Source organism: Toxotes jaculatrix, chromosome 17, assembly GCF_017976425.1.
Source record: "Toxotes jaculatrix isolate fToxJac2 chromosome 17, fToxJac2.pri, whole genome shotgun sequence".
NCBI classification, from domain to species: Eukaryota; Metazoa; Chordata; class Actinopteri; family Toxotidae; genus Toxotes; species Toxotes jaculatrix.
The window spans coordinates 15,467,012-15,494,412 of NC_054410.1; the positions used below are offsets into that span (position 1 = coordinate 15,467,012).

The following is a 27,401-nucleotide window of genomic DNA, read 5'->3' on the forward strand; positions in this document are numbered from 1 at the left end:
TGATGAAAAGAAATGATACAAAACACTGTTCGCACTGTATTATTATTTATATCCCATGAAGAAACTGATGGATGCTGTAAAACCATATACCTGCTTTGCTAACATTAGCATACATTACATTAAAAGCCAAACGTCATCGATTCAAACTTTCATTAAGTAACTTGGCACCAAGCTAAACATATCTCAATTTTATTTCATTACTTTGACTTAATCATACAAGGACAGGAATTGATCAAGAAGTTGTTGTAGCAAGTTAGGTGTGTTTGTCTCAATGGCAGCCACATTTCCTTAGTATTCCTTTTTCTTTGTTAAATGCCAAGTAAGTCACCTATAACAGCCGTCTGGCTATTCTGAGGTTTTCCAAATTATTTATGTAATATGTTCTAGTCATGGCGAGAGTACAGGGTGTTTGGAGATAAGCATATATAACTGTAGGCTTCGTTACTGCACCTACTCACAGACAACTGCTCTTTTAAAATGGAATTACAGTGACATGGGTTAATCGCAGCAGGCTGGGCGGGAACATGCAAAAGCTGGCTGCATTAAAATAATTACATTTGTAAACAGAGTGCAAAATGAAACGGAGACATTCTTCTCATCCAGGCTCAGTTAGTAAATCTAAAAGCAAACTTAAAGGCAGATAATCAAAGGAAATTTCAGCAGGCGAGCGCAGCAGGGAAACAGTAAGGGAGAAATGGCAGTGTTGACAGATCTGTCAGTCAAAAGAACGAATAAGTATACCGGTATCAAAATAACTGTGACAACTGTGGCAGTGGCCTCATCTATTTTTCTACAGCTTATTTGCCATAAGTGGCTGAAACATTTAAACTATCCAGGTGTGACATTTTTCAGTTGACCTGCATCTTTCGTTTTCCTTTTCCTGTCTGGCTTATCGTGTCTTAAAATTCTTATAATATAAGCAAAGAGGAAAGAAAGAAAGAATTCATTATGGTTTAGATACTGACAAAAAAAAAACATAAAACCAGTAAGATGACATGGAGCCTTTGAAGGGTTTTCATCTTTTCTTGAAGGATCATACAGTATCTTCTATGAGGTCTTCAACAACACCTGATAAATCCCTCCCTTCATCTCTTGCTGACTCGCTGGCTGACCACAGTGATGTGTGCTGATCGCATTAAAAAAACAAAACAACACAAAAAAAACAGCAACTTATATTTTCAAGTTCACTTTTTATGACAAGGATTGTTTTGTCAATCAATTATAGGAAATGTTTCCTGCAGAAAACACAAAACCAGATTTAGAAAGATTTTTCTTAAATTATTTGACTATTATTATATTTTTTAAAAAATCTTTAAAAAACATTTTCCTTGTTTTCTTTTTTTTTTAATTTTCATTTGTATTCTATGGATCGTGATGTGTACTGTTTGTCTCATTTTAGGTTTTTTTTTCAATAACTGATGTGGTAATTGTTTCAGCTGTTTGAGATTTGGTTTCCTTTTTGAAAGGTTGTTGCAGCCTGTGGCTCTGTTATAAAGATGCTAAAATTTTCACATCATGTATCTGATGTCTGACGAACTTTACTTTTCTTCTGCTTTAATTTTCTTATACACCTGTCAAACAGGTGTCAAAATATAAGTTGCTGTTGCAGGTGTATGTAGTTTGGCAATGAATTATAGAAAGTTAGTAGTTAACACTACAAAAAGCTTTATGATTAGGTGTATGTTAAAATGCTTTGAACCACTGGATCATGGCGAAGCACCAAGCACCAAGTGCAAGGTGCTAAAGTCTGTCTGTGGTAATGTGAACATCACCTCTCCCCATTTCTGTAGCATATAAAGTTGAAATCTAAAGAAACATGTTAGTTTTATCACATCAGAGCTGAGATGACAAAAGGTTATCATTACACTCAGGACCAAAAACAAATCAACCAGCGTCTTCAGCTCCTTGTGGAGATAACATCAGCTGCTCGTAGCCAATAACACAACACACCATGTGAACACGGGAGCTGGTTTGTGAGTTGCAGGCGAAGGTGAGTCCCCCTTAACGAAATACGAGGCGTCGCAGGAAAGGATCAGCATCAATGGTCTCATGATTAAACATAAGGGATGGAAGAGGGGACGCATCACCGTGCTCGTCATCGTCCTCGTATCTCTCCCCCCAAGGTGACAGTGCTCTCCGTCGCTCAGTACCTCTCTTTGATATCTCTTTCCCTCGCTCCTCCCCCTCCTCACACATTGGGAGGCCCTTGACGCCTCAGGAATGAGCTGCCCTTGGAGGAGTGAGAGAAAGAGTGAGGGACGGGGGGAGTGATATACAGGACTCTCAATCGTGACATCCCAGTAACCTGAACCTAGACTCTACACATCAAGCCAGAACTAAATGTAAAAATAAAGAAATGCAGTCACATTCAGGCAACAAAGAAAAAGCAGACTGCAGATGATTTGCTGTTTTTTTTTTTCAGTATAAAGCCTGGTGCACTTCATATACTGCAGCTTTTTATTCCCAAATGAAAACACAAGCCTCTCTATTCGAAGATTGTGACTTATCGGCCTGGTGATAACATCAACATCACACTGACGGCGAGTGAAAGCGAACAGATAGTGTAGCCATCGACTGATAGACACACAAGCATGTTTTTTTTATATATATATATATATATATTTTCATCTTGGATCCCTTTCTGAAGACTGCCAAACATTGCTCTCTGCCCCCGTCTGTCTTCCTTTATTTTTCTCTCTCTCTAATTCTCCATTTCTGCTCACATCTATTGATGGAGGAAAGAAAAAAAAACAAAAAGAAAGAAAAAAAAAAGAAAGGCCGCTCGTAGCAGCCGTTTTATTGCTGGCTGGCTGCGACTAGCAGTGGCTGTGTTGTTCCAGGCAGAGCCATAATGGAGACATTTGGAGAGGCAGAGCAGGGCAGGTTAATGCTCTCTGTAATGTGTGTGTGAACAGCGATTTATTTTTTTTTATTTTTTCGCAAGAGGCTCTGGGCCCTGTGCCACCGGCTCCAAATGTTTTTCCCCTACTAAACTCCTGACCCCAATCTGGGGCCAAGAAAGACAGAAGAGAGAGGGGGGAAGTTGAGAAAGAGGGACAGCAAAAAAAAAAAAAAAGCAAATCTGAATGGAAGGGGGGTGAAAAGGGTTTAGTAGCGGATACTGAAGGAGTTATAGCAAGCTCTCCCAAAGACAGTGTGAGAGAGATCACTGATCACTCGAAATATTTCTTAACACAGAATTTCTCAGTGTTTACTAGAAATTTAGTGGGTGAAAAGCTACCACAAAGCGAGATCTAACTCAAAACTAGATTCGGTTTTTACAGATAGAAAATAGTCATCATTAAATTACAAAGCGGAGGAGAAGGAAAGAAGGCTTGCGACACGTAAACATCACAATTCAGCACCAAATAGCCTTAAAACATCTTTCAGATCAACCATTTCAGCGCACGGCGGCTCGGCTCATTTTTCAGCGCTTGCTGTGATGACAGGCTCGAACTTGTGTAGGAGTCATGTCAATTACATCTGAACAGGGAGGGGGGTGAGGGAGGGAGTGAGAGGAGGCAGAGGGAGGGTGGGGGCTTCCAGTTGAAACACGCTTGCTCACCATTAGCGGTCGACATCGGCACAGGAGATTATACTCGTATTTTACATCCCCTGCTGCGAGGCTTTTTTTTTCCTTTTCCCTCGTATGCTGACGCTCTGAGGCGCCACCGTGTTAAATAACATCGACACGATGGATTGTCGAGTTCCTTCAGGTCAGTGTGGATACTTTGTGTTAGAGATGAATCAGGTGTTGGGGATGTCAGGAGGATGAGGTGAAAGGGTTACAGGCTGGAAGACATGTTGGCCATGACACTTTCGGAAGGATCAGCACTTCAGACACTGACACATTAGTGTACTGAGCCTTCACTAAATTAGCACCTTGTGTTCATGCGTAAACCTGTATATCCTGTCATCTGCATCTGTCTGTGACCTCTGACCTTAACGACAAGAGGAAAACTATAACCAAACTTCCTCACGTCAAACTGAGAATTACATTAAATTCTGGTTAAAGTCTGTTCTCGTCCAAGTTAAACAGTTATAATTGCCTATTTATTGCCTATATTTATTCATTGCCATGTCAACAAGCTTGATAGGAATTGAATCTCTTTTCACTTAAAGAGAAACACAGGAGCAAGTGCAACATACACACCACCAACAAACCCTACTGACTCAAAACATCTATAAACCTGCCTGAATACATGATGATGTTTGCACTTAAATATTGAACACTTTCTCTCTCTCTGTCTGCTTCCTCTTTCTCAGGTACTTTTGAGGAAAAATAGCAGTTACCTGAATGCAACTGCAGCAGGTGCTTCCAAGAGCGTTACTGATTGATACTAGTCCACCAGTCAATGATGATGATTCTCTTGAGATGGCATTATGGAATTTAAAACATTCGAAGACAATAGTTATTAGTTATTTTGACCGTATTTTCTTTAAACAACTAAATTTTAATAAGAGACTCTATTTACTATTATCTTCAAAAACAGGTGTTGCTAGGTGGGAGTCATCTTAAAATTCAGGTGGTTATATTCCAGTCAATATGGTATCTTAGACCCTCTTTGAAGTTCCACTCTATAGTCCATATAACTGGTCTCCGTCTTCATATTCTCTTCTCATACAAATCAAACACCAGTATACAGAGGCTGAAATCTAGGTAACACCTTGATCATCCCAATCTACGCCGTCTCAGATCTGTTTTCAAATGTTGACAGTGTGTCACATCTCCACTTCTCCGCTCTACAAACGAAGCCCAGAAACTGAGATGCTGGAGCAGACTTGACCTGTGTAAAAATCTATCTCTAATCTGGATGAAAACTGAGATGAATTCTCGGTGAGCCAATTAGAGCAGCAACTAATCCCCTTGTAACTCGGCAAAGACGTAAAGCATCCCCTTTCTTTCCCCTCTCTTCCTCGCTCCCTCCGTTTCGCTCCACTTTCATCTCTCTGCTCTTTTATCTTATCAATAGGCACATATAGAGCGCTGCAGACACAGAGAGCGCCGAGCCTGGATCTTTCAAAAAACACGCCGTTTGTGACGTTTTACACCGCTTGCCTGCATTCACCACTAAATTATATTAAATTCCACCATCATTTCACCTGCCTGAGCGAGAAGGATGGAGTTTGCAGCTCATACAACTAATGCAACAGCGTGAATTAACAGACAGCTGGGTATGTAATTTAACTAATGGCTCACATGAAATAGTGTAATCCACTGGGTCATATCTTATTTATTACAACTTAGTCTTATTTATTATGTGTATACCATGCTCGTCCTGAGTGAATGAAAAAAAAAAAAAAACACTAATAGATGCTCTGTGTTGCTATCTTCTTTCACGTTAGAGCTAGCGTACACACACTTCACACTGATATAATTGATAGCATCACTTCGGCCTGTGAAGGGGAAGGGGTTTTCTCCCCCCTTTCCAGTTAATGGCCACGTAGCATCATCTCCACATGGCATCTGATTGGCTGAGAGCCACTCTACAGCAGCGGGGTAATAAAAGTTACAAATGAGAGCAGGCTATTAGAGCCATTGACGTGCGTAGGCTAGCTTGCTAATTAATTGATCCTGAAACTTCATCTATTCTGTAGCCAGAGAGGAACCCTTAATTAATCAGCCTTTCCATATCGTTGTCCTCCTTTTCTTTCAATCCTTTTTACTCTCCTCTTTTAACCCCCTCTTCCTTTTCTGTCCCTCTCTCCTAATGTCTTCTTGAATTGTAAGGTTCCCAGAGTTCCATGGGCTGCCATGGAGTGCAGGTCTGGAGTTGTGTGGAGTGGAGAGAAGAAAGAAAAGTGTGTGTTGTGTGGGTGTGTATCTGCATGGTTGAGATGTGCACTTTGAACAGCGAGCCTCGGATGTTTCAAGATCCTTTCAAAAAGGGAGGGGTGTGATGAGGTTGGAGTGGTCCCCTTTGTAGACCCCCACCCCTCCTCTCTCTCTCCATCTTTCCTGGCAGAGGGGCTGATTTATTGGGGCTTCCCAGCCATCCATCAGAGCTAGCAGCGCTGGCTGCATTAACCCCACAGACAACCCCAGCACCCGGGGCCCCTAAGTGCTTCCAAGTGGCCCTTGCTCTCCTCGTCGGCGAGGAACCCCCCTGCCAGGCCCAATCGATGCCGTAAATTACCCATCTAACTCCCTGAAGTCGATATCCCACAAGATGATGTTTGGACAGACAAGATTTTTTTTTACAGCTTTTTGTTTTAATGGAAACTTTAAAGGCCCAATCAGTACTTCCTGCCCCTGTACAGTCTGTTCACAAATTCTGCTGTAATTAATCTGCATTTATGTTTCTCTCAGGCTAGTTTCAGTCAGAGGTTACAAACATCATGGACGTAACGTTTTTCCACTGTCAGAAAACACCACAAACTTACTTAGCTGTTAGCTCATGATCTTAAGAGACCTGATAATAAAGCACAGGTGTGAATAATAAAATGAATGATGGCTGAATTCCATTTAGCCTCTTCAGTTTTAGTGTCTCAGTGTCATGCATATCGCCTCAGTGTCGTTCTATCAGGTTTTACTGGGACACTTGAATGCAACGGGGCCATCCTTCAATACTATTAGAGACATTGGTGCTTTTACTGCTATGACAAAATGTCTGCTGTGGCAAAGGTGTGGTGGTGGGACGACGCTTGTCTTTACATTTGGATCATGAACATGTTCCTACAGTGGCTTCATGTTCTTCAAGTGTGAAGAGCTAAGTAAAGAAGACAGAGTCAAGGTTTTTTTTAGTTTACTGAAAAGAAAATGAGAGCCCCTTGGAGTGAATTAGGCACATAAGCCTTTGAAATGCTCACTTCACCTACCTTCACACATCTGCTCTCTTCTTCTGTTCTCACTTTCCTTTTTGCTATCATCATGTCAATGGAAAAAAACTGAAATAATAATAATCTCTATCAAGTTAGAAGATGAAGCCCATTCCATAGTTGTTTATCAAATATAAGATGTTTACAATCAAAAATGCTAAAATTGACGGTGGTGTGAATACGAATGTCGTAGAAAAAATCATAATTCAATTCCGCTGCTTCAGGTGTTCGCAGTGTGACAGTGAGGCAGCACGAACAATAAAGGGAGCCTGAAACTGAAACACCTTAATGGAATTCAGCCATCATTACACCAAATTATTATTATCACCATTTCATTTAAATAAAAGCTTTATTGAGTATCTACCACTATTTACAAAACGCAGTAAAATTCTCAGTTGACAGCTGCTTCACACTGCTTTTAGTTTACTGGCTTCAGCTGTTCTGAAAACCACTGAAAGCACGTTGTTGTGTGGCATAAATGTAACACACGAAGTGAATAAAAAAGAATGGAGAATCTCAAAATGTTGAAGTTATTTAGGATTGTACACAGCTGTTGCTGGTCGAAAGAGAAACAGACACAGATGTACTGTTTTTCTGCTCTTTTTTTTTTTGCCAAATGATGACTATTGAATAAAGATTATGCCTGAAAAATCATCTCTACAAAGGAGAGTGTGGCTGGATAAAAGGTTTACAAAGCTATGAAGGATGGAGGGCTTGTGAAGGGGTGTTGTGGTTTGTATGGACTGAACAGGCAGCAGGTCAGCCACATTTCCACTTGACTTTAAATGCTTGGCTTCTATTAAGTTGGCCCAGTGTGTAAGGAACAAACAGCCAACACTGGTAATGGTTTCTGCCTGACTCGTTGACACATTCAACCCCCTCCACACACACACACACACGCACACGCACACGCACACGCACACGCACACGCACACACACACACACACACACACACACACACACACACAAATACAAACATACACACATCACATTCCTTCCTTTCTCTCTCTCTCTCTCTCTCTCTCTCTCTCTCTCTCTCTCTCCCTTTCATTTCCCAGGATATCTTTTTTTCTCCTGCTCTTTCTCCCACTCCATCACCCCTCCCCTCTTTTCACATCAAACACTAATGTTTCCTTCAAATTCCTTTTCCTCTCCGTCTGCCAACTTTGACATCACAGGAAATTACGCTCAGAATTGGCGGCGCTATTTTTTTTTCCTCTTTTTTTTTTCTCTTTCAACTTCATTCCACTTCCCAAACAGACGCTTCTCTCGTGTGGCCTGTCATCCCCAAGACACCCGCCTCCTCCTTCTACTTCCTCCTCTTTCTCCTCTTCTTCTTCTTCTTCTTTTTTTCTTCTTCTGCTGATATGTTTATTCTGGCTCCCATCACTCCACACATACATATATAGTTGCTTACACTCTTGCAAATGCACACTCCGTCTCTCACCCTTTCTGACACACTCAAACTGTCTCTCACACACATGCATGCAGAAGCAGCGTGACACTAACTACTCCTAATGCAAGTTCTAGGCTTATTTGCTGGAGGCTAATAGGAGAGGCTGATTTTTTTTTTTCTCTCCCAGACATCAACAGTGAGATCAGTGTCTGTGCTTGCCTCCTATGACTGGATTAAGAAAAGGAGGCCATGAGCAGAGTACTTAATTGGTAGTGAAATGCAGTGTTAAGAATGTGTCAGAGCCTGTGTGAGAGTGCCTGTACGATCACATCAGCATGCGCATAGGTAAACTGGAAAATGTCTGTGCAAGCATGTATATGACGGTGCATGTGTGGAAGAGAAAAAGAGCCCCAGACACTGAGCTCGAGGACCTGAACAGGTAAACATGGTTCCCCAGAAACGATGACTCAACCTGTGCTCAAGGGTCAGTCGTAGCCTCTGGGTTACACACACACTGTGAATATGTTTACATGTACACCAATAACCCTTCCACTGAGAACAACCAGATTAAGGTGGAGTTCAGATCAAGCTGTTTACATGAATTGTAGGAAATGTTAAATACAGAAATGATCTGTGGCTGTACACATGCCACAGAAAGTGGCAGAAAGTGTGGAGTGTCTTCTTGTACACACACACACACACACACACAGGTATTTCTCACTTACCGTTAGTGATATCTAGCCATGCGTATAGCTGCGTTTTGATGTAGATTTCTGCCTCTATCCTAATACAATTGAGTTAAATAGATTTTTGTTTGTGGTGCTGAAAGCATCAAACAATGACACTGTCCCTGTTACTCTGGATAATCCACAGACCTCGCTGTCAACTGTTTTCAGGGACAGTCTCTTTAGTAGAAAGTAGCTCCAATAAAACTCACAAAACAGTACCAGGGATGAGTGGAAAGAGGAGAGAGCTTTCAAATTTTTTTAGGTGCAATTTTTGGTTGTTTTTGTTTTTGGTTCTTTTTTTGTTTTGTTTTTATGTCTTTATTCAACAGTGGAAATGTTGGAGATCTAGTCAGAGACAACTAAAAATACAGTAGGGCTAGACATAAGTAAGATTAGTGACAAAAAATAGGTGTCTTTGTAAGTTAGGTGAACTGACCCTTTAATTCAAAAACAAAAACCTGGTGTTGCTCTCGTCAGGTGTAATCACAGTGGCTGTAAATGCATCGGCAGCACACTTCAAAGAGGTTACAAAGATTAATTTTGATGCTGCAGAACGAGTCTTATGTGAAGGACGGAGGTGATCCCCCTGCACATACCAAACACCTCCACTGCATGAAATGTATGTATTGCTATGGAGTCCTTATTTAATAGGAGAGGGGCTTAATTTTAGCGGGATTTAATCATAATAATGAAAGGCAGTCAAAGAGGACCTTTTGTTCCTCTGCTAGAACCCCCTATACACACACACACACACACACACATACACACATACACACAGGCGTTCAGTCCTGGGGAAATCACAGAGATAGACGTACACACATATCTTTGTTGACGTCACGTTGCCTGGCAACATCCCAGCATGCTTGGCTGTGACAAGCTGAGGTCTCAGCCCTGAAGTGCGGTGCATCATGGGGGATTGTGCGCGCCGTGTCTCAACATCACCCACAATCCCTCTTGCTGATGCAGCCCCAGTCAAGATGGAGAAATTGTTCTTTGCAGCTGATCCTGGGACAGTTTTGCAATGTTTGATGTTAAGAAAGTGGGTGGGGTGGCTGATTACTCCTCCCCCAGACACAGCCGAAATCATGTCCATCTTAATTGCGTCTGGTGCATCTTTTGATATGTAATTAACAGTCACTTTAAGACTTGATGTGCATTATATTTTGCAGCACACATCTGGAGCATAGTTTTTTTTTCTTCTTCTTTTTTTTTTTTAGCCCTCCCCGCTCCTCCCTGATCAGACCCCTGACCGCTTTTCTGTAGGTGAGGCTCATTATGCTCATCTGAGAGTGTGGAATTAAACCTCCTCCTCCGAAGTCATTACTGTGAGCTAGATTTCACCGGCTGCAGATAGGCAATGCGGTGGTGCTGCTTTTAAAACCAGAGCCAGATAATTAGAAACTTTAGAAGCGCAGTTCCCATGGCTATAGCCAGAGTGAACAACTAATTCTATTTGAACTAATTACGTTCCATAGCGCTACGCTGTGACTGCTACGCCGACGCTCAGCCTCCCCTATGTAATACGCCCGAGGATTTCATCACAAAACAGTACCAGGGATGTATTTTTGTGCGTGCGACTGACTGTACGTCATTATGTGTTCACATTACTCTCTATGCACAGCATGCCTTCACATATACACCCCCGCTCGCTCCCAATTGTGTGTTCTTCTTACTGCAAAACCCCTGAGCAGGCTCAATAATGCTTATTTTGAGAGTGTGTCGACATCATCATAATGCGTCAGAGGAGGTTTAGACCTGCAGCTTGGGTAATGAAGTCTGAGATGGAGCCTCCCTGTTAGGACTGCAGAGCAGTGTAGCCACTGAGACCAAAATGAGATTATTTGATAAAGCATATTAGTGGTTTAGCATGGTATTTTAAACTTCTTTGGCAATTTATGTCATCATTATTATTTGTTTTTATTTATTTTTTGTATTGTAATAAGAAGACATTATTTTTTAACATCAATTATTCTGTTGCTGTCAAAGCTGTTTACTTGAAGATTGAAATATTGATCCGTTTTGCTGATGTAATTGTTATTGTTACTATAAATACATAGCCCCCACACCTATGACCACAATAGAAACAAAAAAAACCCAAAACACACAGACACTAAAATAAATACATTAATACACATATCTGCTCTCCACAGGCAAAATGCAGTAACTAAATATTTGGTCAAAGTTGAGTTAAGACCTTACCAGAGAAATGATTATACCAGCATGTAATTTTCATAAGAGTAGCAGTAGGAGTCATCTCTGTAGCCTCTGACTCTAGTGGGATTCACCTGATTTGATGTGGTTAAGCTGAATCACATTACATATTTAAATGTATTTAATTAAACATGAATTTATTAAACTAGCTTATAACTTCAAACGTACACGAGGGCTGAGGAAGAAACAAAACCCATTTTATTTTGTAGATACATTTCCTCTTTAGACTGCCCAAACATAAAGCGTAACGGTACCGCAATGTTTTATTTTATTTTTTTATTTCATGTTAGGTCTGTGACAGTGATTAATAATCAGCAAAAAAAATGGAATAAAATTAGGGTTTTACTGGTTAAATTCAACTAAGACCCTTCAATCTTCAACCCTTTTTTTTCTCTACTTCACTGCTGCTACCGTTACTGCTGTCTGACTCTGCTGACACACATACGCACCATTCAGCCACAACATTAAAAATAATTTTGATCATACTCGTTCAACTTCCATAAATCTGGGGAACTTACATGACACAGATTTAAACGGATTATCAAAACTGATGCAGCAAATTGAGGCTCGAGACTTCCTGACTCTTCGTACGTAGTTTGTGTTAGTAAACTCACGCTTGAACACCTCCCACAATGCAATTTCTCTTGCTGCCTGGTGGACGACCACATCTCCCTACATCAACCCAGCGTTTGTAAAGTGAACGTAGCCTATTAATAGTTATTTTCCCAGACTTTAAACAACAGCTCCTCCAAAGCCACATAAGACATGATACAACTGTTTTCACATTCTGAGATGTACTCCCCACGATGAGTAAACCGATCTTCACGTAGTGTGGTAACCCTTTAATTCTTCACTCCGTAACCCAGTTTGTTATTGTCTTTTCTATCTCCACGTGATGTTTTCCTTATAAAATCATAACCCACGTCACAACTGCATAGTGTGAAAGAGTGTTGGAAATACATGAGTGTCACACATCAGTTTTCTCTGCTACTGCATGTATGCCTATTTCTACAATATTTTTAGACAAGGTAGGAAGTCTGTCAGTCAGTCCATCTGTTTCCTTCCTTCTCTCTCCATCTCTTTCTTTCTCTTTCTCTGTGGTCTTGCTATGTGTGGAGGCTCGCTTGCCCCCATGAGAGGTGTCCAAGTCCAGACCAACAGAACAGGCTGACTAAATATAGCAGGCAGTGACAGCAGGGGACACTGCACCCCCACCCCTCACCACCACCACCCCTTGCTGTGGTGCCCCTTACTGCTGTTTCACTACACTGATGGAACTAAATTGTCTTCCACACATGCACAAAAAAGAAGAAGTTCTCTTTCTGCTAGAAATGTGGGACACACACACACAAATCAAGCACGCAATCGCATATATACAGTACACGCAGATTAATGCACATGCATACTTCCTCTCTATCTCTCCCTGTAACACACACACACCCTTCCAGTCCAAATGGGATTTACTTAAGAGTCAATAAAGCAGACAGAGGCGCTATTGTCTCCAACACAGGCCTATTGTGTTGCGCAGATTCTGTGACGTGGGTTGGCTGTGCTGCATCTATGTTTACTACACAGTGAGCATTCCACTACACACGCACGCACACACAATCAAAGACACGTGCATACACACAAAAAAAACCCCAAACAAAAACAAACATGCACATACACAGACACACATAAGTATATAGAGTAGAAATTCATAATCAAGCATAGAAATGCTCCATCAAACAAGCATAGAGAAATGAAGATCCTTACACACATACCAGGCATACCACACACACACACAGCATCAAACCCATCTCGTTCAAGTGGGAGTCTAAGGGGAACCGAGTGATGAACAGGAGTGACACCACCACATGCCAGGGTGTGAGATGCGCTGCCTGGTATTTTAGGCTGTATCTCAAATTGAACATGCCAAGCCTTCAGGGGAAAATCGCTGGAGAATGTTCACGACGAGAAGCAAATGTCCCATCGCAATATCGCTTATAATACCAGCTACAATATCTGGAATGGCACTGCAGAGGGGACCTGACTCACTCACGAGCCACAGCGAGGCACGCACATATGCACAGACGCAGTGTTTGGGTTTGCTGACATACCTGCTGCTGAGGGTACTGCATCCCACCCATGCCCATTTGACCCCTCCCCTGCATGCTCATCGGATATCGGTGCGGAGGGGGAGACGTATACGGCTGGCTAGGGGGGTAAGGACCACCCCCTGGCTGCTGTGGAGTGGAGTAGGGATTGTTGGCCATGCCGTACAGCTGCGAGCGCTTCATAGCCATGAAGTCCATGGAGGGCACCTGTAGAGGAAGAAGAGGGATTAACAACGTTCCTTCCTTGGCTAATATTTCACATTCATTCAATACGGTGCATTGTGATCGTCTGAAGAGGCGTTCAAATGAATTCATCCACCATCTGCCAAGTTGGAACCACTGACAAAAGTCCACTTAGTGCACACACTCCAAACCACAGCCACCATTGATTTATTTCATAATTGCACAGCGAGTGGAAGCCTTAAATTAATGTCTACAGGTCATAAATGAACTACAAATGGAATTAAATAAGCAAAGATGTTTATTGCACAGCGATCGGGAGCAAACTTTGCTGGAGGAGGGCCAAAGTAAAATGATTTAATTAAAACCTGAAGCTTGTATCTTTGTTTTAATGTCTGAAAGGTTTTTAAAAGAGTTGTAAATGTTGTTTAAAGCGATGGGAAGCAATAGCAATAAAAACTCTATGGCCTTGTTCCCACAACCACAGCCCAACAGTGCCAATAATCACTGCACACCGCTCCCCTCTCACTCTCTATGTTGTTGCTTACAGCAAGTGGAAGAAATAGTGATTATTACATTGAGTTTATGCTCTTATGAATTAAATCAAGAGAACAGGTGATGCTTGAGAGTTCTGGCAGGGATCCCAAGTTTGCATTACAACAGGTTTGCAAGTTCGAATCCCTGAGGGGGGTCCAGGGCAGTCGAGCAGTCAAAATACCTGCTCTGCAAAGGCATACCTTGGGAGCTAGCTTCTCATATGAACACACACAAAAAAAAAAAAAAAAAAAATCAAAGAGAAGAAAGAGAAGGTGTCAAGGGTGATTTATTCCTTTGTAAGTATTTCAGAGACTTTTTAGGGGTTGTTTGGGGTCTCAGTGAGCCACTGCAAAATTCCAGTACAGTGCGTTGGGCTAATGCTAATCCGTCACCCGTAGCGGCGTGTTTGTCTGTCTGCAGGGCAGATAATGTGGAGTTCTTCTATCTTCCCTTTCTCCTCTCATGCTTTCTCCCTTTTGTCTCCGCCGTGTAGGATCATGTGTGATTTATGACATTTTGTTCCTACTGTTTCTTACACACACACACACACACTCTCACTTCTCCTCTCTCATCTCCAACTAACCAGCCCCCACCCCTTTCCCCCCCGCCCTCCCCTCTCCTCGTCCCCCATCACCACCACCAGCTCCCTCCTCAGTTCCCGCTCTTCTCCCCAACTCAATATCACCTCGTCTAGTGCAGAGGAGAAATTGCCGCTGCCTCATATTGCCAGGCTAATATCAAGAAGACATGTCAGGGGATGGGAGCACTTTATTCAGCAGGTTACGTGCGGACGGTTACGGTGCTCTAGTTTTAAAGTGGTTTTGTCTACTGAGGCATGTGCGTGGAGTAGTTTGGACTATTTCACAGAGTGTGGAGGAGAAAGAGAGAGACAGAGAGTAAAAGTCTGTTTGGGTAGTGAGAGAGATGGAGAAAGAAAGCCAGAGAGAGAGAGGAATGAGTGCTCTTGGGTGTCTAAAAGTTATTTCACAGCATGGAGGTGTGTGTCAGCATGTGTGAAGAGAGGAAGTCATCCTGCAAAGGGCAGCATCACCAGGATTTCGAGAGTCTAATCCTGAGAAAGAGAGAAAAAAAAAATACCTGTTTGACATTTAATTGTGTGTGTTAATGCATGCTCCTGGTCCTGCTCATGTACTGTACTCTTTACTTTCCCATTCATGTATGAACCCACTAATAAGTAAATCATTCCCTACATTGTAGAGGCTTAAGTCACCGGCAGTACTGAACTAAAATGAAATATTTAACCACTGGAAGAAACTGACATCTCATCTGACAAAATGATTGCCAGGAGTAGAGTAAAGCACTTTAGGGAATAATTAAAGTTATGAGCCATTTTGGAGTTAAACCCATTTAAAAAATGTTTTTGATAGAAAAATCATTTGTATTTTTGAAATATTGATGGATGAACTTAAGGCTCAAGAAGCTAAATTTATTCCAGATTGGATCTTTCTGGAGAGAAAAACCTTGAATCATATAATTTGTCTCTGCTCCTTATTGCTCAGTGAGACGATGGGAGAGCCTGACTGAACAGGAACGAGCGTAATCTAATAACTTCATTCAGAATGCAACTGAAATAGATTTAGTCTATAGGTACAGTGTTTCTGAACCGAGCAATATCCAGAGTTTAACTAAGTGAGCATCAAAGGAGAGATTTGTTTCAGGGTATTCTGGATGTGCTAAAAGTGACACTGGTCATATGTTTCCAATGTTGCAATAATGGTGTTTTTGCTAGAGTGGAGGGCAACACATGACCTTCTGAAATGTTGCTACACCCACAACACATCACACGCCAGGCACACACACACATACACACACAGGTCCAGTAAGCAACATCTGCAGTGAAAGGACGACACTCTCTAGCTTCTCAAAAATCCAGGGCACTGTGCCACCCGTGATATGGGACACACACCCCCTTCCAACTCCATCCAGTTCACCAATCCATCTCAAGAGGTCCTCCATTGGCCAAAAATGCTGAGCGCCGCAACACAAGTAAATCCCCTTAAACGGCTAACAACTGTACACACACACACACACTTGCAAAAACCGTTAACCGTTGCACTTAGAAATTCACTGGACACAGAAAACAACTTCAGAGTTCTGGGAGTGGAGAAGTGGACGCTCGATTAAACACACACACACACACACACACGCATGCATGCAGGCAGACACACAGGCACAGAAATGTGTATTAGCAAAATCTTGCACTGGCTCTCACTGTTGATCTCATCTCTCTCCCACTCTTTCACACACACTTGTGGGGAATTCTTAAATAAATAAAAAAAAAAAACAGCCGCAATAACATTATACAGAGCTATCTGATACATTGGTCCGTCTTCCACGCATGGCATTATCCACACCTGTCCACGGAGGCAAAAATATGACTATTCTCTGCCTCCCCAAACGGAGCCTCATATCTGCTCTCATGACAAGTTCCAGTAAATGAGATTTCAGCCCACTGCAGCCTTTTCCTAGAGATATGCCCACCATTTCCCTCACACCACCAGGCACAAAAAAAAAGGCAACAATTCTTGACAAATTGAAACATTATTTTTTTTTTATCCCCTCAGAGAAATGGCTGTACTTAGGAAAAAAATTATGAATATGACACGAAGTGAATCGTGTTTGTGCCAGGAGGGACAGCAGCAAAAAAAAAAAAAAAAAAAAAAAAAAAAAACTAGAGGGAATATACAGAAATAGTTTTTTATTTTCTTCAAATGTGTTTTTCACTTTTGTTCATCTGGGCATGCCATTCAATGGAGGAGGGGAGGAGGGAGGCATGGGAGACAATAGTAATTCAACTGCTAAATTTAAAATTCAATTTATGAACTCCTCTCCAGTGTTCTGGCTCTCTTTTTTTTTTCTTTCTTTCCTTTTTTTTTCCCAAAACAAAGCCATTAAAACAGAACATGGGTGAAATTACTGTGGGGTGAAACCTGCTAAATTGCTTTTCTGAGCTCAATCGACAGCATTTTTATGTTGCGAAAATAATTTTACTCCTTCTCGCTTTAATGTGCTAAGTTGTTAATCAGAAAGAGACAAAATGCTCGACACAAAAGGCTTAGATATGTGGATTATGAGACACACACTGGGATCAAACAAACATAAAACAATATTGGTAAATGGTTATTATTCCAATTTCATTTTGAATGCTGGAATTATTTAAAAAAAAAAATACTCTGATTTATCAGCCGTGGTGAATGAACATGTTGGAGCAGGGATGGCACAGGCGCACACAGACACAAACACTCACACACTGTGTCCCTGTGGCTATTGCTATCCTTGTCCTTCACACTAGATGACCAAATCATCACCTGTCCGCATGATCCCTTCATTTCAGTTATTTACAATACATACACACAAATACATACACACAGGAAACAGAGTCCGGCTCACTCGCTTAGCAGGTGTAATAACAAAACAGTGAGATCAGCGTTGCTGCTGCTACAGGTATCAGCCTATAGGGCATTAGTGTTTCCACTCCTTTGTTTTTTTTTTCTGACTTCAACAGCGTGGCGGCCTTCATACAAGCAACACCGTAATAAAAGATGTTCCTTCATATGTTCTTTATGGGCTACAAGCTGCTTTATTGAGCGATGGCTACTTCAGATATTGTCTGAACCTCAAAAGAGCAATTTAGTGAACTATTATGATCCCTTATATCACCTGGTGGTTTAATGCTGTCTGCGACAACAGCTTTTTCCTGTTGGACAGGTCACAGTAGTACCGGTTCTTTATACCTCACCATACTGAGCTGTGTGGATACTCCTGAGTCTTCAGTGTGATGTGCAAAAAGAACAGGACTCGTATTTTTCTGCTATTAGGTGTAACGACCTATTTGGCACTCCACACGCAAATTAGTACCATGTGAAAATGGTTCTGAGTATCACCTTAAAAAGATGCATCAAACCTGGCTGTGTATGAAAATTAGCCCCAAGATGCCTTTTTGGTATTGATTATCTTCTCTTTTTCTCGGAGAGACTACTACAGAATCCCAGCTTTTATTCCTGTGTAATGAATCCATTTCAGCCTGTGTGTATTTGTGAGGAGAAACAAATAAGGATAATTAATGTCAACGGATCCTCTTTATCCTCTGTGCCGCGTCTGTCTCCGGAGAATCAACATGCTGCAGCCAGAGCCGGCTGGTCTGCTGGGACAATCAGCATTGTCTTTTATGTTATTTATTTAAAACATGCAGCAGAGCACTCTCCAATTCCTATTACACTGCGGGGCCCGGCGATACCTCGGCCTCCAGAACAAAGCTCCGCGTTTCAGGCTTGAAACCCTGCGCATTTGGGCCTACTGTTTCAAGCAGGAAAAGAAAGGAAAAAATAGAAAGGGTGAAAACAGAAAAGATGGGAGAGGGAGAAAGAGGAGAAGAGAGACTGCAGCTGTGGGCGAGTACAGATCGAGTTCCATATTAATGTGTGCAAATTCCCCCGCTCCTGCTGACTAAGATTAGAAAAATTAATTTCATGGATGCAGAGACAATACTGATGTCATCAAGCGGAGAGGAGAGGAGCAGCGTGCTGTTAACTCCTCCCTGCCCGGCCTCCATGAGGAAAAGATCACTCTATGGTATTGGTTCAGCACTTCATTTCACAGGATTCAACAAAGTTAACTAAATACAAAAGAGTGAAACAAAACCCTTAGCCTTGACAGATCTTTTCTTTTCTTTTCTTTTTTTAATTTTATCAATTTGTCCCAACCTAAAAACAGAACTTGTTGTGTAAGTGTGCAGTGAAGTAACTGAGCTGTGTGCATGGTGGTGGTGCTCCCTTGTGACTGCTGCATCGCTAAGAGGACCAAATTCAGTGAATTATGCCTTGAAACACAATCTCATCCTGCATCTCAGTACGCACGCCTTGTTAGTAAAAAGTCTCGTAACGAATGACAGTGTGAAGAGTAGCACGGGTCCGTGGGGAGCTGGGTAGAGCCAAATTGCCTTTCCTCAGCCCAGTATGCCTGGATGGCACAGGCAGCTAGGCATGAAGGCTGGCTAGCAATGAGAGGCATGAAATCATCTGAGGAGATGAGGAGGTGCAGGCAGTGACAGCCATAGAGGAAGATGGGGGGGGGGGGGGGGGGGGGGGTGTATACATACCCAATGTATGTTTGGCAATGATGCTATGAGCTGAGAAAGAAAGGCAGACAGAGAGAAGCCAGATAACAGGCTGTTGTTATGCGGCTGACCGGCGTGCTTTTGTGTTTGGCGCAACGCACATAATTGGTCTCTCTCCTGCGTTGTCCTCGGAGCTGTTGATCGGTGTGCCCTCTGCGTTTGACACCAATATTTACACCGCTCACAAACACACGCGCACACACACATACATCAGGGCGCTCAGAAACACACCCGCCCCTTGCAATCCCCTCCCACGTGCATCAGGAAAAGTTGTAGAGCGTTCGGTTCGTCACGGCCAGCACAAAGACGTCATTAAGAGAGGGGAGGTGGGGGATGGGAGAGAAGAGGGGAGAAGGGAGGGAGGAGAAGGAGAGGGGCTGCTTCATCTGTCTCAAGTGAGATTGGGGTCGCAGGGTCACCGGAGCCCTTTTCCTTCGTCGAGAATGAGAGTGAAAGAAGCAGCGACAAAAAAAAGAAAAAGAAAAAACCCTCAATGACAAAACGAGATGCGCCTGACATGCAGGCGACACACCATTAGAGAATGAAAACAAATAAAATGCAGTTGTCTGCAAACAGCAGAGGAAACGTGTGTGGAAGAACAGAGACTGCAAATTTGCCAGTCAAATCTCCTGCTAGGATGTAGTTCTGAAGAGGACTGAATTTATTTAGACTTTCACTCTATAACACGTAGAGTAGAGTAGACTAATGGATAAAAGAAGATAAACTGGTGCAGGTTCTGGTTAGAAAAAAAAACAGCACTTTTTCCAGGGGACATTTTGTAGTGTTTTTCAAGTCTGGTCAAAGATCAAAATTCTTTATTCTCTTCTAACACGCTGACTGCTGTAACATGTACTGAGCATATGTTTTCAAACCATGTGACAAACTTTGCAACAAATCAACCCATTTTGCCTGTTTGTCGTCCCCAAGCCTTTCTTTTACTTCATCCAAACTCAGGTTCTGGCGCCTCTCTACATTTTTATTTTCTAGCAGTAAGATTCGACTTTTGGCTTCCTATAGCCTTTGCAGGATGCCGTCCATGTCTGTTTGGAGTCCTGCATTGTCATCCTTGATTTGTTCAATATCAGCCCCCAGTAGTTTTCTAACCTGGCCAGTTTCTTCCACGCTTGCGTGGCAGACAAAACTTTTGTCTCACCCCTCTCTCTCCCTGTCACTGGGGTCGCTGTGGGATCTGCTTGTCTGGTATCTTGGGGATTCACTGGCCATGCTAGCCTAGCTCAGAGCTTGCTTCACAGCTCTAGTCTTGGAGGTACGTTCTGTCAACATTAAATATCACTGTTTTTTAATTCAGATTATGTTAAACTAAAAAAAGAAAGCCTAGCTGTAATTTTAGCAGCATATTCTATTGAATTTTGAGGTAATCTGGTTATGCCTTTGGGAACTTTGGTTCAGACAGCCATGCTCTCACAGCAGTCCCATGTGACTCCCACTTGCCTATTTCCATAGAATCTGTTACTGATGTGGAGGAGTGAAAGCCTCGCTACATTCCCAGTCTTTTCTTGTCTCTCAGTCCTATGTGCTCCCTGCCTGCCGTGACCCTGGGACAGAGGAGAGCTGGCGAAAAAGCCTATTTCATCTAAGGGCCATGGTGGAACGAGAGGAATGCTTCCCCAGCCCGCAGAACCCCATGGAGAGATGCTGTTACACAACCAAATGAAAGAGAGAGAAAAGGGGCAGGAGGGAGGAAAATAACAATAACTCCATCTGCCCCAAAGAGAGAGGGAACAGGCTATTTGAGTAAATGTGCTGCCCTTTTGCTTCCTACGTCTCCCGGAGCCGAGCCGAAATGCTGGTATTAAATATGCAGGCTAGATTCCCCCCTTTATTCAAGCAAATCACCACCTTTGCTAATGGAATGGTATTGGAGAGGAACTGCGTTTCTACAGCTTGGATAATTATGAACGAGGTCCCGTATCGCCAAGTGTGTTTATGAATTAGCAATGGTTATTCATGATATTGTGCTCAGAGTAGGGTAAAAATACATAAGTGAATACTAAGCGAGCAGACCAACAGAAACGATGCTAAAGGGTCCTGAGGGGGCTTTCTCTGCCATCCATTAGTCTTCCCTGTAAGGCAAAGCTTAACAAGCTCCTCAGGCTGGGAGGCTGCCCATTGAAGGAGAGGGAGGAGAGTAAATTATGAATGTGAAAGCTCCATCTAAAGCAAGTCCACAATAAGTCCCACTTCCTGTTATTAAGCTCCCTTCTACCTTTCCTCCTTGATTTTGTTTGGCGCTCCAGAAACACAGGCTTACTACTCCAATTAAAAAAACAGTCTTTTATCAAGGAATTAATAAAAAGCAAATGTACAGCGTCTATAAAAAGCAAGTTGTCAAACTAGGTCACACCCGTGGTGCTGTTAAAGAGGTTCCCCACTAAAAACAAGGATTTACATTCATGCTCTTTGTTTTGGAGGACTGCCCAGTCCTCCAGGGTGGAACCATCCATATTTCTCCTCTGGGTGATCCATCATTTAAAAAAAAAAAAACAACAACACAAAAACACAAATAACAAACAGATATCCTGACCTTCCTTCCTTAGGCGGATATTAGATACTCATTAAAAGTCACCTGAAACAATTTGAACCAAATTGATTTCATTATCGGACTCGGCACGACACACGAGGCCCCCACTTCTGATAGCTCAGCGGGAAATTTACAAAGTTAATTAGAAAAAAATTGATTTTCATATAATGTTTTTTCCCCCCTCCGCTCAACCATCATAAAGTGACATGGAGAGGGGCCTGTTGATGTGCGACAGCAATATTCAATGTGGATGCAAACACAGCAGGTTAGAGGCCTGAATATTGTAACTGGAGCCTGAAAATTTATTCCAGTTTTCATTGGTAGTAGAACAGTGTATGTGTGTGTGTGTGTGTGTGTATGGCTATGATAGATTGTGTAATAGCATGTTATGGTAGTGTTCTTTGCCCCCAAACCCCCTCGCACCAGTATCTCTTAACCTCTTCACCTCCTGCTTGCATACACTCAAACACACACACTCCAGTGGTACCCCCCCCACCCCCACCCCCACAAACACACCCACCCAAACACACACCTTCATACAGCAGTCACAGCAGCAGCAGCAGCAGCAGCAGACGTGGCCTTAATTTTCTCCTGTAATGAATGTGAGCCTCTACTCTTCCACCCTGCTGTGACGGGTTCCCCAGAAATGGGCTCCTCGACCTGGGTTACAGGCCCTGGAAATAGGCTTCCCTCCTCCCGCAGCCCCTCCAGGTCACCCTCTGGGAGGCCCCAGGCTCTATGAGCCCGGGCCAGGCCTCCCATCTCCTGGGCCCTGACTGGGAATCAATCACAGAAGCTGGCTGGGAACATGAGGTGGGGGAGCTGGGTCGATCAATGAGAGGCTCCAGGCCTGTGGGAGCCCTGATGCATGGCCTGACTGCACATACACACCCCTGATTCACACTGAACTCCAACATTCACTCCCATTATTGCTAAGCCCCAGGGCAGCTATGTTTATGGTGGACTGGCTGCACCAGACCATATGAATAACATATGACTGGGAAAATTGAGTGATTTGCAATTAAAGGGCCTTAATTAGATTTGGACATGATCACGTTGAAAATGACTGTCTATGTACATCTCCTGAATGGTATCCATCCCTTTTTAATTCTTTATTCATTTCCATTAGCCTCATTTGTTTTCGCACTATATGAAAATAAAATGAAACAATGGCGAAATGTTACCGTCATTAAATTCTGCATTTAGTAACAGCAAACCCACCTACAGAATCTATATCAGAGAAAGCCAATATGTGACCAGAATAAATACCCTGAACATGAGTCGGAGTTTTACACACTGAACCTTGACCGACCTTTTATGTTCAGGTTTTTATTAAAGGCCCAGGAGAGGCAGCAGATCCTTTGGCTGCAAAACACAGATTTCACCATGAGTCCAAATCTGTGAAAGAAGGTGTGTGTATGTGTGTATGTGTGTGTTTGAGTATATGTGTGTTTTTATGCACTACAATCAATAGTAAAAATGATTTTGAAAACAATATGAGTAAACTATATTTGTGGATATGAATGCGTGTATGCGTGCGAATGGATGCACACACATACACACATCAGTATATTAATCAACTGTAAATGCACAGCATGTCTGTGAATGTCTGCCAGTATCAGTAAAACATGTGTTCTGTGTGTGTTTTGTGCGAGTGTGTGTTTGAGTGTGTGATCGGTGTGTACCATCTGTGTCCAGATGTTGCGTAGAGAGCAGGCTGCGTGGACAGCCAGACAGTTGGCAGGCCTTCTGACAGGCCTGTGTTCCTTATTGATAGAGGGATCACAGAGACAGAGGAGTCAGCCGTGCTCAGCTAGACCACAATATTGTCCTCGCCGCTGTTATTCATCCCAGTCAGCCAGGAGAAAATGGGATGTTCTGAGCCAAGTTTATAGCTGTCAGATCTGGGCCAAATAGGAGTTGAATAGGTTTCAAACATTTGGAAAACAGCATGAGGAACGTTTAATTTGTCATACAGATGCAGCCAGATTCTTGTGCCAGAGATAAAGAATTTCATTGTCTTTCAATTTTAACTAGGATTTTAATACAGATGACTATGAAGCTGAACCTGAAATGCAGAGCCCAGTGCATCGGGGGTGAACGGCGGCATGGGCCAACATGTTGGCGGAGTGGTTAGACTGGTTCCTGAGTGTTTGTGGAAGTGAGATCGAGGCACTGTGCTGCATTCACAGAAAATACCATCTGACTCTATCAACGTGTTTGCTTAATCCAGTAATCTCTTTGTGTTTACAAGGTGTAGTAAACACTGAGTAGATCAAATAAATCAAATACTTTAGATATCAGAAGCTGTTGTGACAAGTACAGATACAAATGTATTATAAAATAAAGTTAAATTTGCCAAATCTACAATAATCTCAATGACTATGACAGTAAGAGCTTTTATATCTATTATATATTAACCCAGTTTCTTTACTTTTTAGCCTTTACAACAGGCATCTGTTGACTACTTAGTTTCCATTATTGCCTTGCAGATTTGTCTCCCTGACCCCGCAGCCTGTGCCATCTTTCTTCCCGGGCTCCTGCCAGAGTTATGGAGCAGGGCCGACATTTATGGAGGGCAGACCTTTTTCCCGGAGCTTTGATCCAGAAAGTTCTATAGCCTATAGTTTTGCAGGGGTCATCCAGGAGGAGCCATGTGGGAGAGCAGTGTGTGTAAGTGAAAGCACATTGAGCTGCTCATTTTTAAGCAGAGCCTCGGTGCGGAGGCTAGTGCAAAAGGGCCTTGGAGGATTTGAGAGGTTATAAGGTGCGAGTTGGGTGTGTGCATGTTTCTGCGAAGGCAATGCTCTGCCTATTTGTGCGGGTGTGGGAAAAGGAAGAGATACTTAGCACTAATCCATGAGGGGAAAAAAAAACAAATCACACACAAGAATGAAAACAAGTGCCTGAAAATAGTGAATCGAAGGCTAACCCCAAATTTCATCAGGCAATATAACAGCTCTCATATCTGTCATCTCTCTTTCATCAAACCCCTCCGTCCCCTATACAAATTATTCATGCCAGCAGCTAAATGTATTCAAACCATTCTGTTTACTTTATTACTCCACTTTTATTCTGCTCTTTTCCCCACATTTGTTTACAAGAATAAAAGCCTACTCTGACAGAATTATCCCTCTGCACAACAAAAATAAATCACAGCGCTTGCACACACATCATTCACATTCAAAGAGCACAGCTAAATTATAGATGGCCCCTTTCTCCCCAAATATGCATTTCATTAGCATTTCCTTCGCCTGTTGTCTTTTTTTTTTTCCTTCTGCCCGCCTGTGCGCATGACCCACTGATGTATGTGTGCATGTGTGTGTGTGTGTGTGTGTTTGACTAGAGAATGGGAACAGACTTGCAGCAAAGCAGGACGCGTCCCCTTTCCCAAGCCTAATTTAGGATTCAATTACAATACTCTTTAAAAAGCGTCGACTTCGCAATTAATTATTTTAAGATTAGCCTGACAGTAATGGGCCTCCCACCGACGCCAGCCAGCGCAAGACTGGCCGCCTGCACCCCAGGACCACTCTGTCTCTGCACACACACACACACACAAATATATTATATATATACATGCACACACCTTTCCCTTTCTCTTTTTATCCCCTTCATTCTCTACCTCTCCCCTTCACACTTTTAGCCTGCCTTCTCTCCATCTTCCTCTCCTGAGGAAACAGGAGATAAATCTTCCTCCTCTTCACCTTCATATCCCTCCCTCTGTCCTTTCTTTTTTCCACCTCCTCTCATTGCTACATTACACTTTCTTTCTTTTCTTGTTGTTGTTTCCCCCCCTCCGTCACTTTGTGTCGTGTTCTGATCTCCTTGGCGGTTGCCGCGCAAATGATATTGCTTCAGTACGGCGGACTGCTTTTTACGAGCCACAAGGGCCTTCTCCCACGTCCTCCAGCGTCCCCAGGAAACACTGACGGATGAGCCCCGTGACAACGTGCACACACACGTTAACACTTGTACTGGTACATACATGTGCATACACAACCGTCTGTCACCGCCGCTGCCGGGCGTAAGTGAAAAAAACAAGCCACCCTCTTCCGTCCGCTTTGATTGGAGCCAAGCAAAGCACCCCCCCCCCCCCCCCCCCCCCCCCCTTTGTTTTCCTTTCGGAAATGAATGTCATCATCCATCCCCTTCCTCTCTCTGCTGCAAGTCCCCCCCCTCACCTCCAAGGCAACCCTCAGCCGAAGCCCCCGATTCTGTTTATTTAAATATTTGATATGTAAGCTGTCATAATATAAATGTCAGAAGAGGGAAAGGGAATGGATATGCCGGTGTGGGGAGAGAGGCCATTATGGGTAATGGTTTCTGATGTATGCCATGGCCCTCGCGGTGTAACCCCCCCACCCCCACCATACAGACAAACCTGCACATGACGTCGAGAGCAACAGGGGAGCAGATCGAGCGGGGGCAGGTACAATCTGAATGTGTGTGTGTGTGTTGTGTGTCTCTATGCACCAGAAAGGGGGAGATGCAACAGCCACACACACACAGTGACACACTTGTTCGGCTAGCGATATGGAAAATAGACCCTCCCATGCACAATTGACTTCTAATACATTGTATACTCCTCAAACCATCCATTTACCAGGCATTGCAATTTCAGGGGCCCTGAAAGCAGCACTTTGCGAGCACTTTGCAAAATACCTTAAAAAATCTCCAGCCTTTTCGAATGCTCTCTCTCACTAACTGCCAATTCTTACATGTCTGTTAAAGTGACAACACAGCCTTGGTCCCAGGTATATTGAATATTTCTTTATTGACTTGCCAAGATTTCCATGTTGGACACAAGACCCGGTGCTACCTACTGTTTAGACACCCTGCCGCCAATACCATTACACACATACAGACACACACGCACACACACTCTCACACGTGTAAGTCTCCCAGTTAGTGGCACCCAAAGGATTACACGGCTGTGACAATTTCACCCAAGAACTGATAAAAAGCAGGAGGTAGGCGGGGTGAATAAATCAAGCGCAGCTGCTGAGAAAGAGACAGAGAGAGGGTAAGAGAATCTCTTGGTGAACAACCTTGAATTTCTCCTTGATGCTGAGATGCTAAAATATTGCAGATCAGCACAAAAAAAAAAAAAAACCCAATTAAGAACAAAAATCATCACAAAACGTTCATTAGCGCTGATGGTATATTGGCTTGGCATTTCAGGGCCTTTTAATTCTCAGACCTTTGCCTAACAAGCTCCCTGGCCACACCAAAGGGCTGCGCAAGGGGGGAGTGACATCACATCAGAGGTCAAAAGTCAAAGAGAGGTGTTGCCGGCTGTTGACCTCCATCACCGTTAAATGTTCAAAGGTGTCGGATCCCCCTGTGATTTTCCCATCGGTCAGCACACAGGAATGTCTGAAAGGAAACACGCCCCCAGCTTTGCCTTATAACGTACACATAGCACATACACACATATCCCATAAACACCCACAAATCCCACCTGTAACCTTAAAAAAAAATTCACAACACTGATTACTCATATACACACACATATAATACACATTCCTGCATTGATCACATACATACACACACACATCTATTTTCAACCCCTACACATTCTCACGTACATTGATCACACAACTATAACTGTTTCCCTCCCACTCACAAACACACACATCTATAATCACCTCCCCTAACTGACACACACGTACACATACACGCCTTCCCTAATACAGTGTTACGTGCATATATACCTAAACCTCCTCCACACACATGCCCCCTGCTCCCCTCT

The 27,401-nt window shown here is 42.9% G+C and overlaps 1 protein-coding gene across 9 annotated transcripts in view; it reads right to left on the minus strand.

Moving 5' to 3' along the window:
- The window catches only part of LOC121197003 (AT-rich interactive domain-containing protein 1B-like), a 166,985-nt gene that overhangs the window by 128,654 nt on the left and 10,930 nt on the right, over positions 1–27,401 (minus strand). For all 9 annotated transcript variants that reach the window (XM_041060308.1, XM_041060314.1, XM_041060313.1 and 6 more), the window contains exon 2: positions 13,254–13,457. In XM_041060308.1, the coding sequence (XP_040916242.1) occupies positions 13,254–13,457 (204 nt within the window). The remainder of the gene's footprint in view (positions 1–13,253; positions 13,458–27,401) is intronic.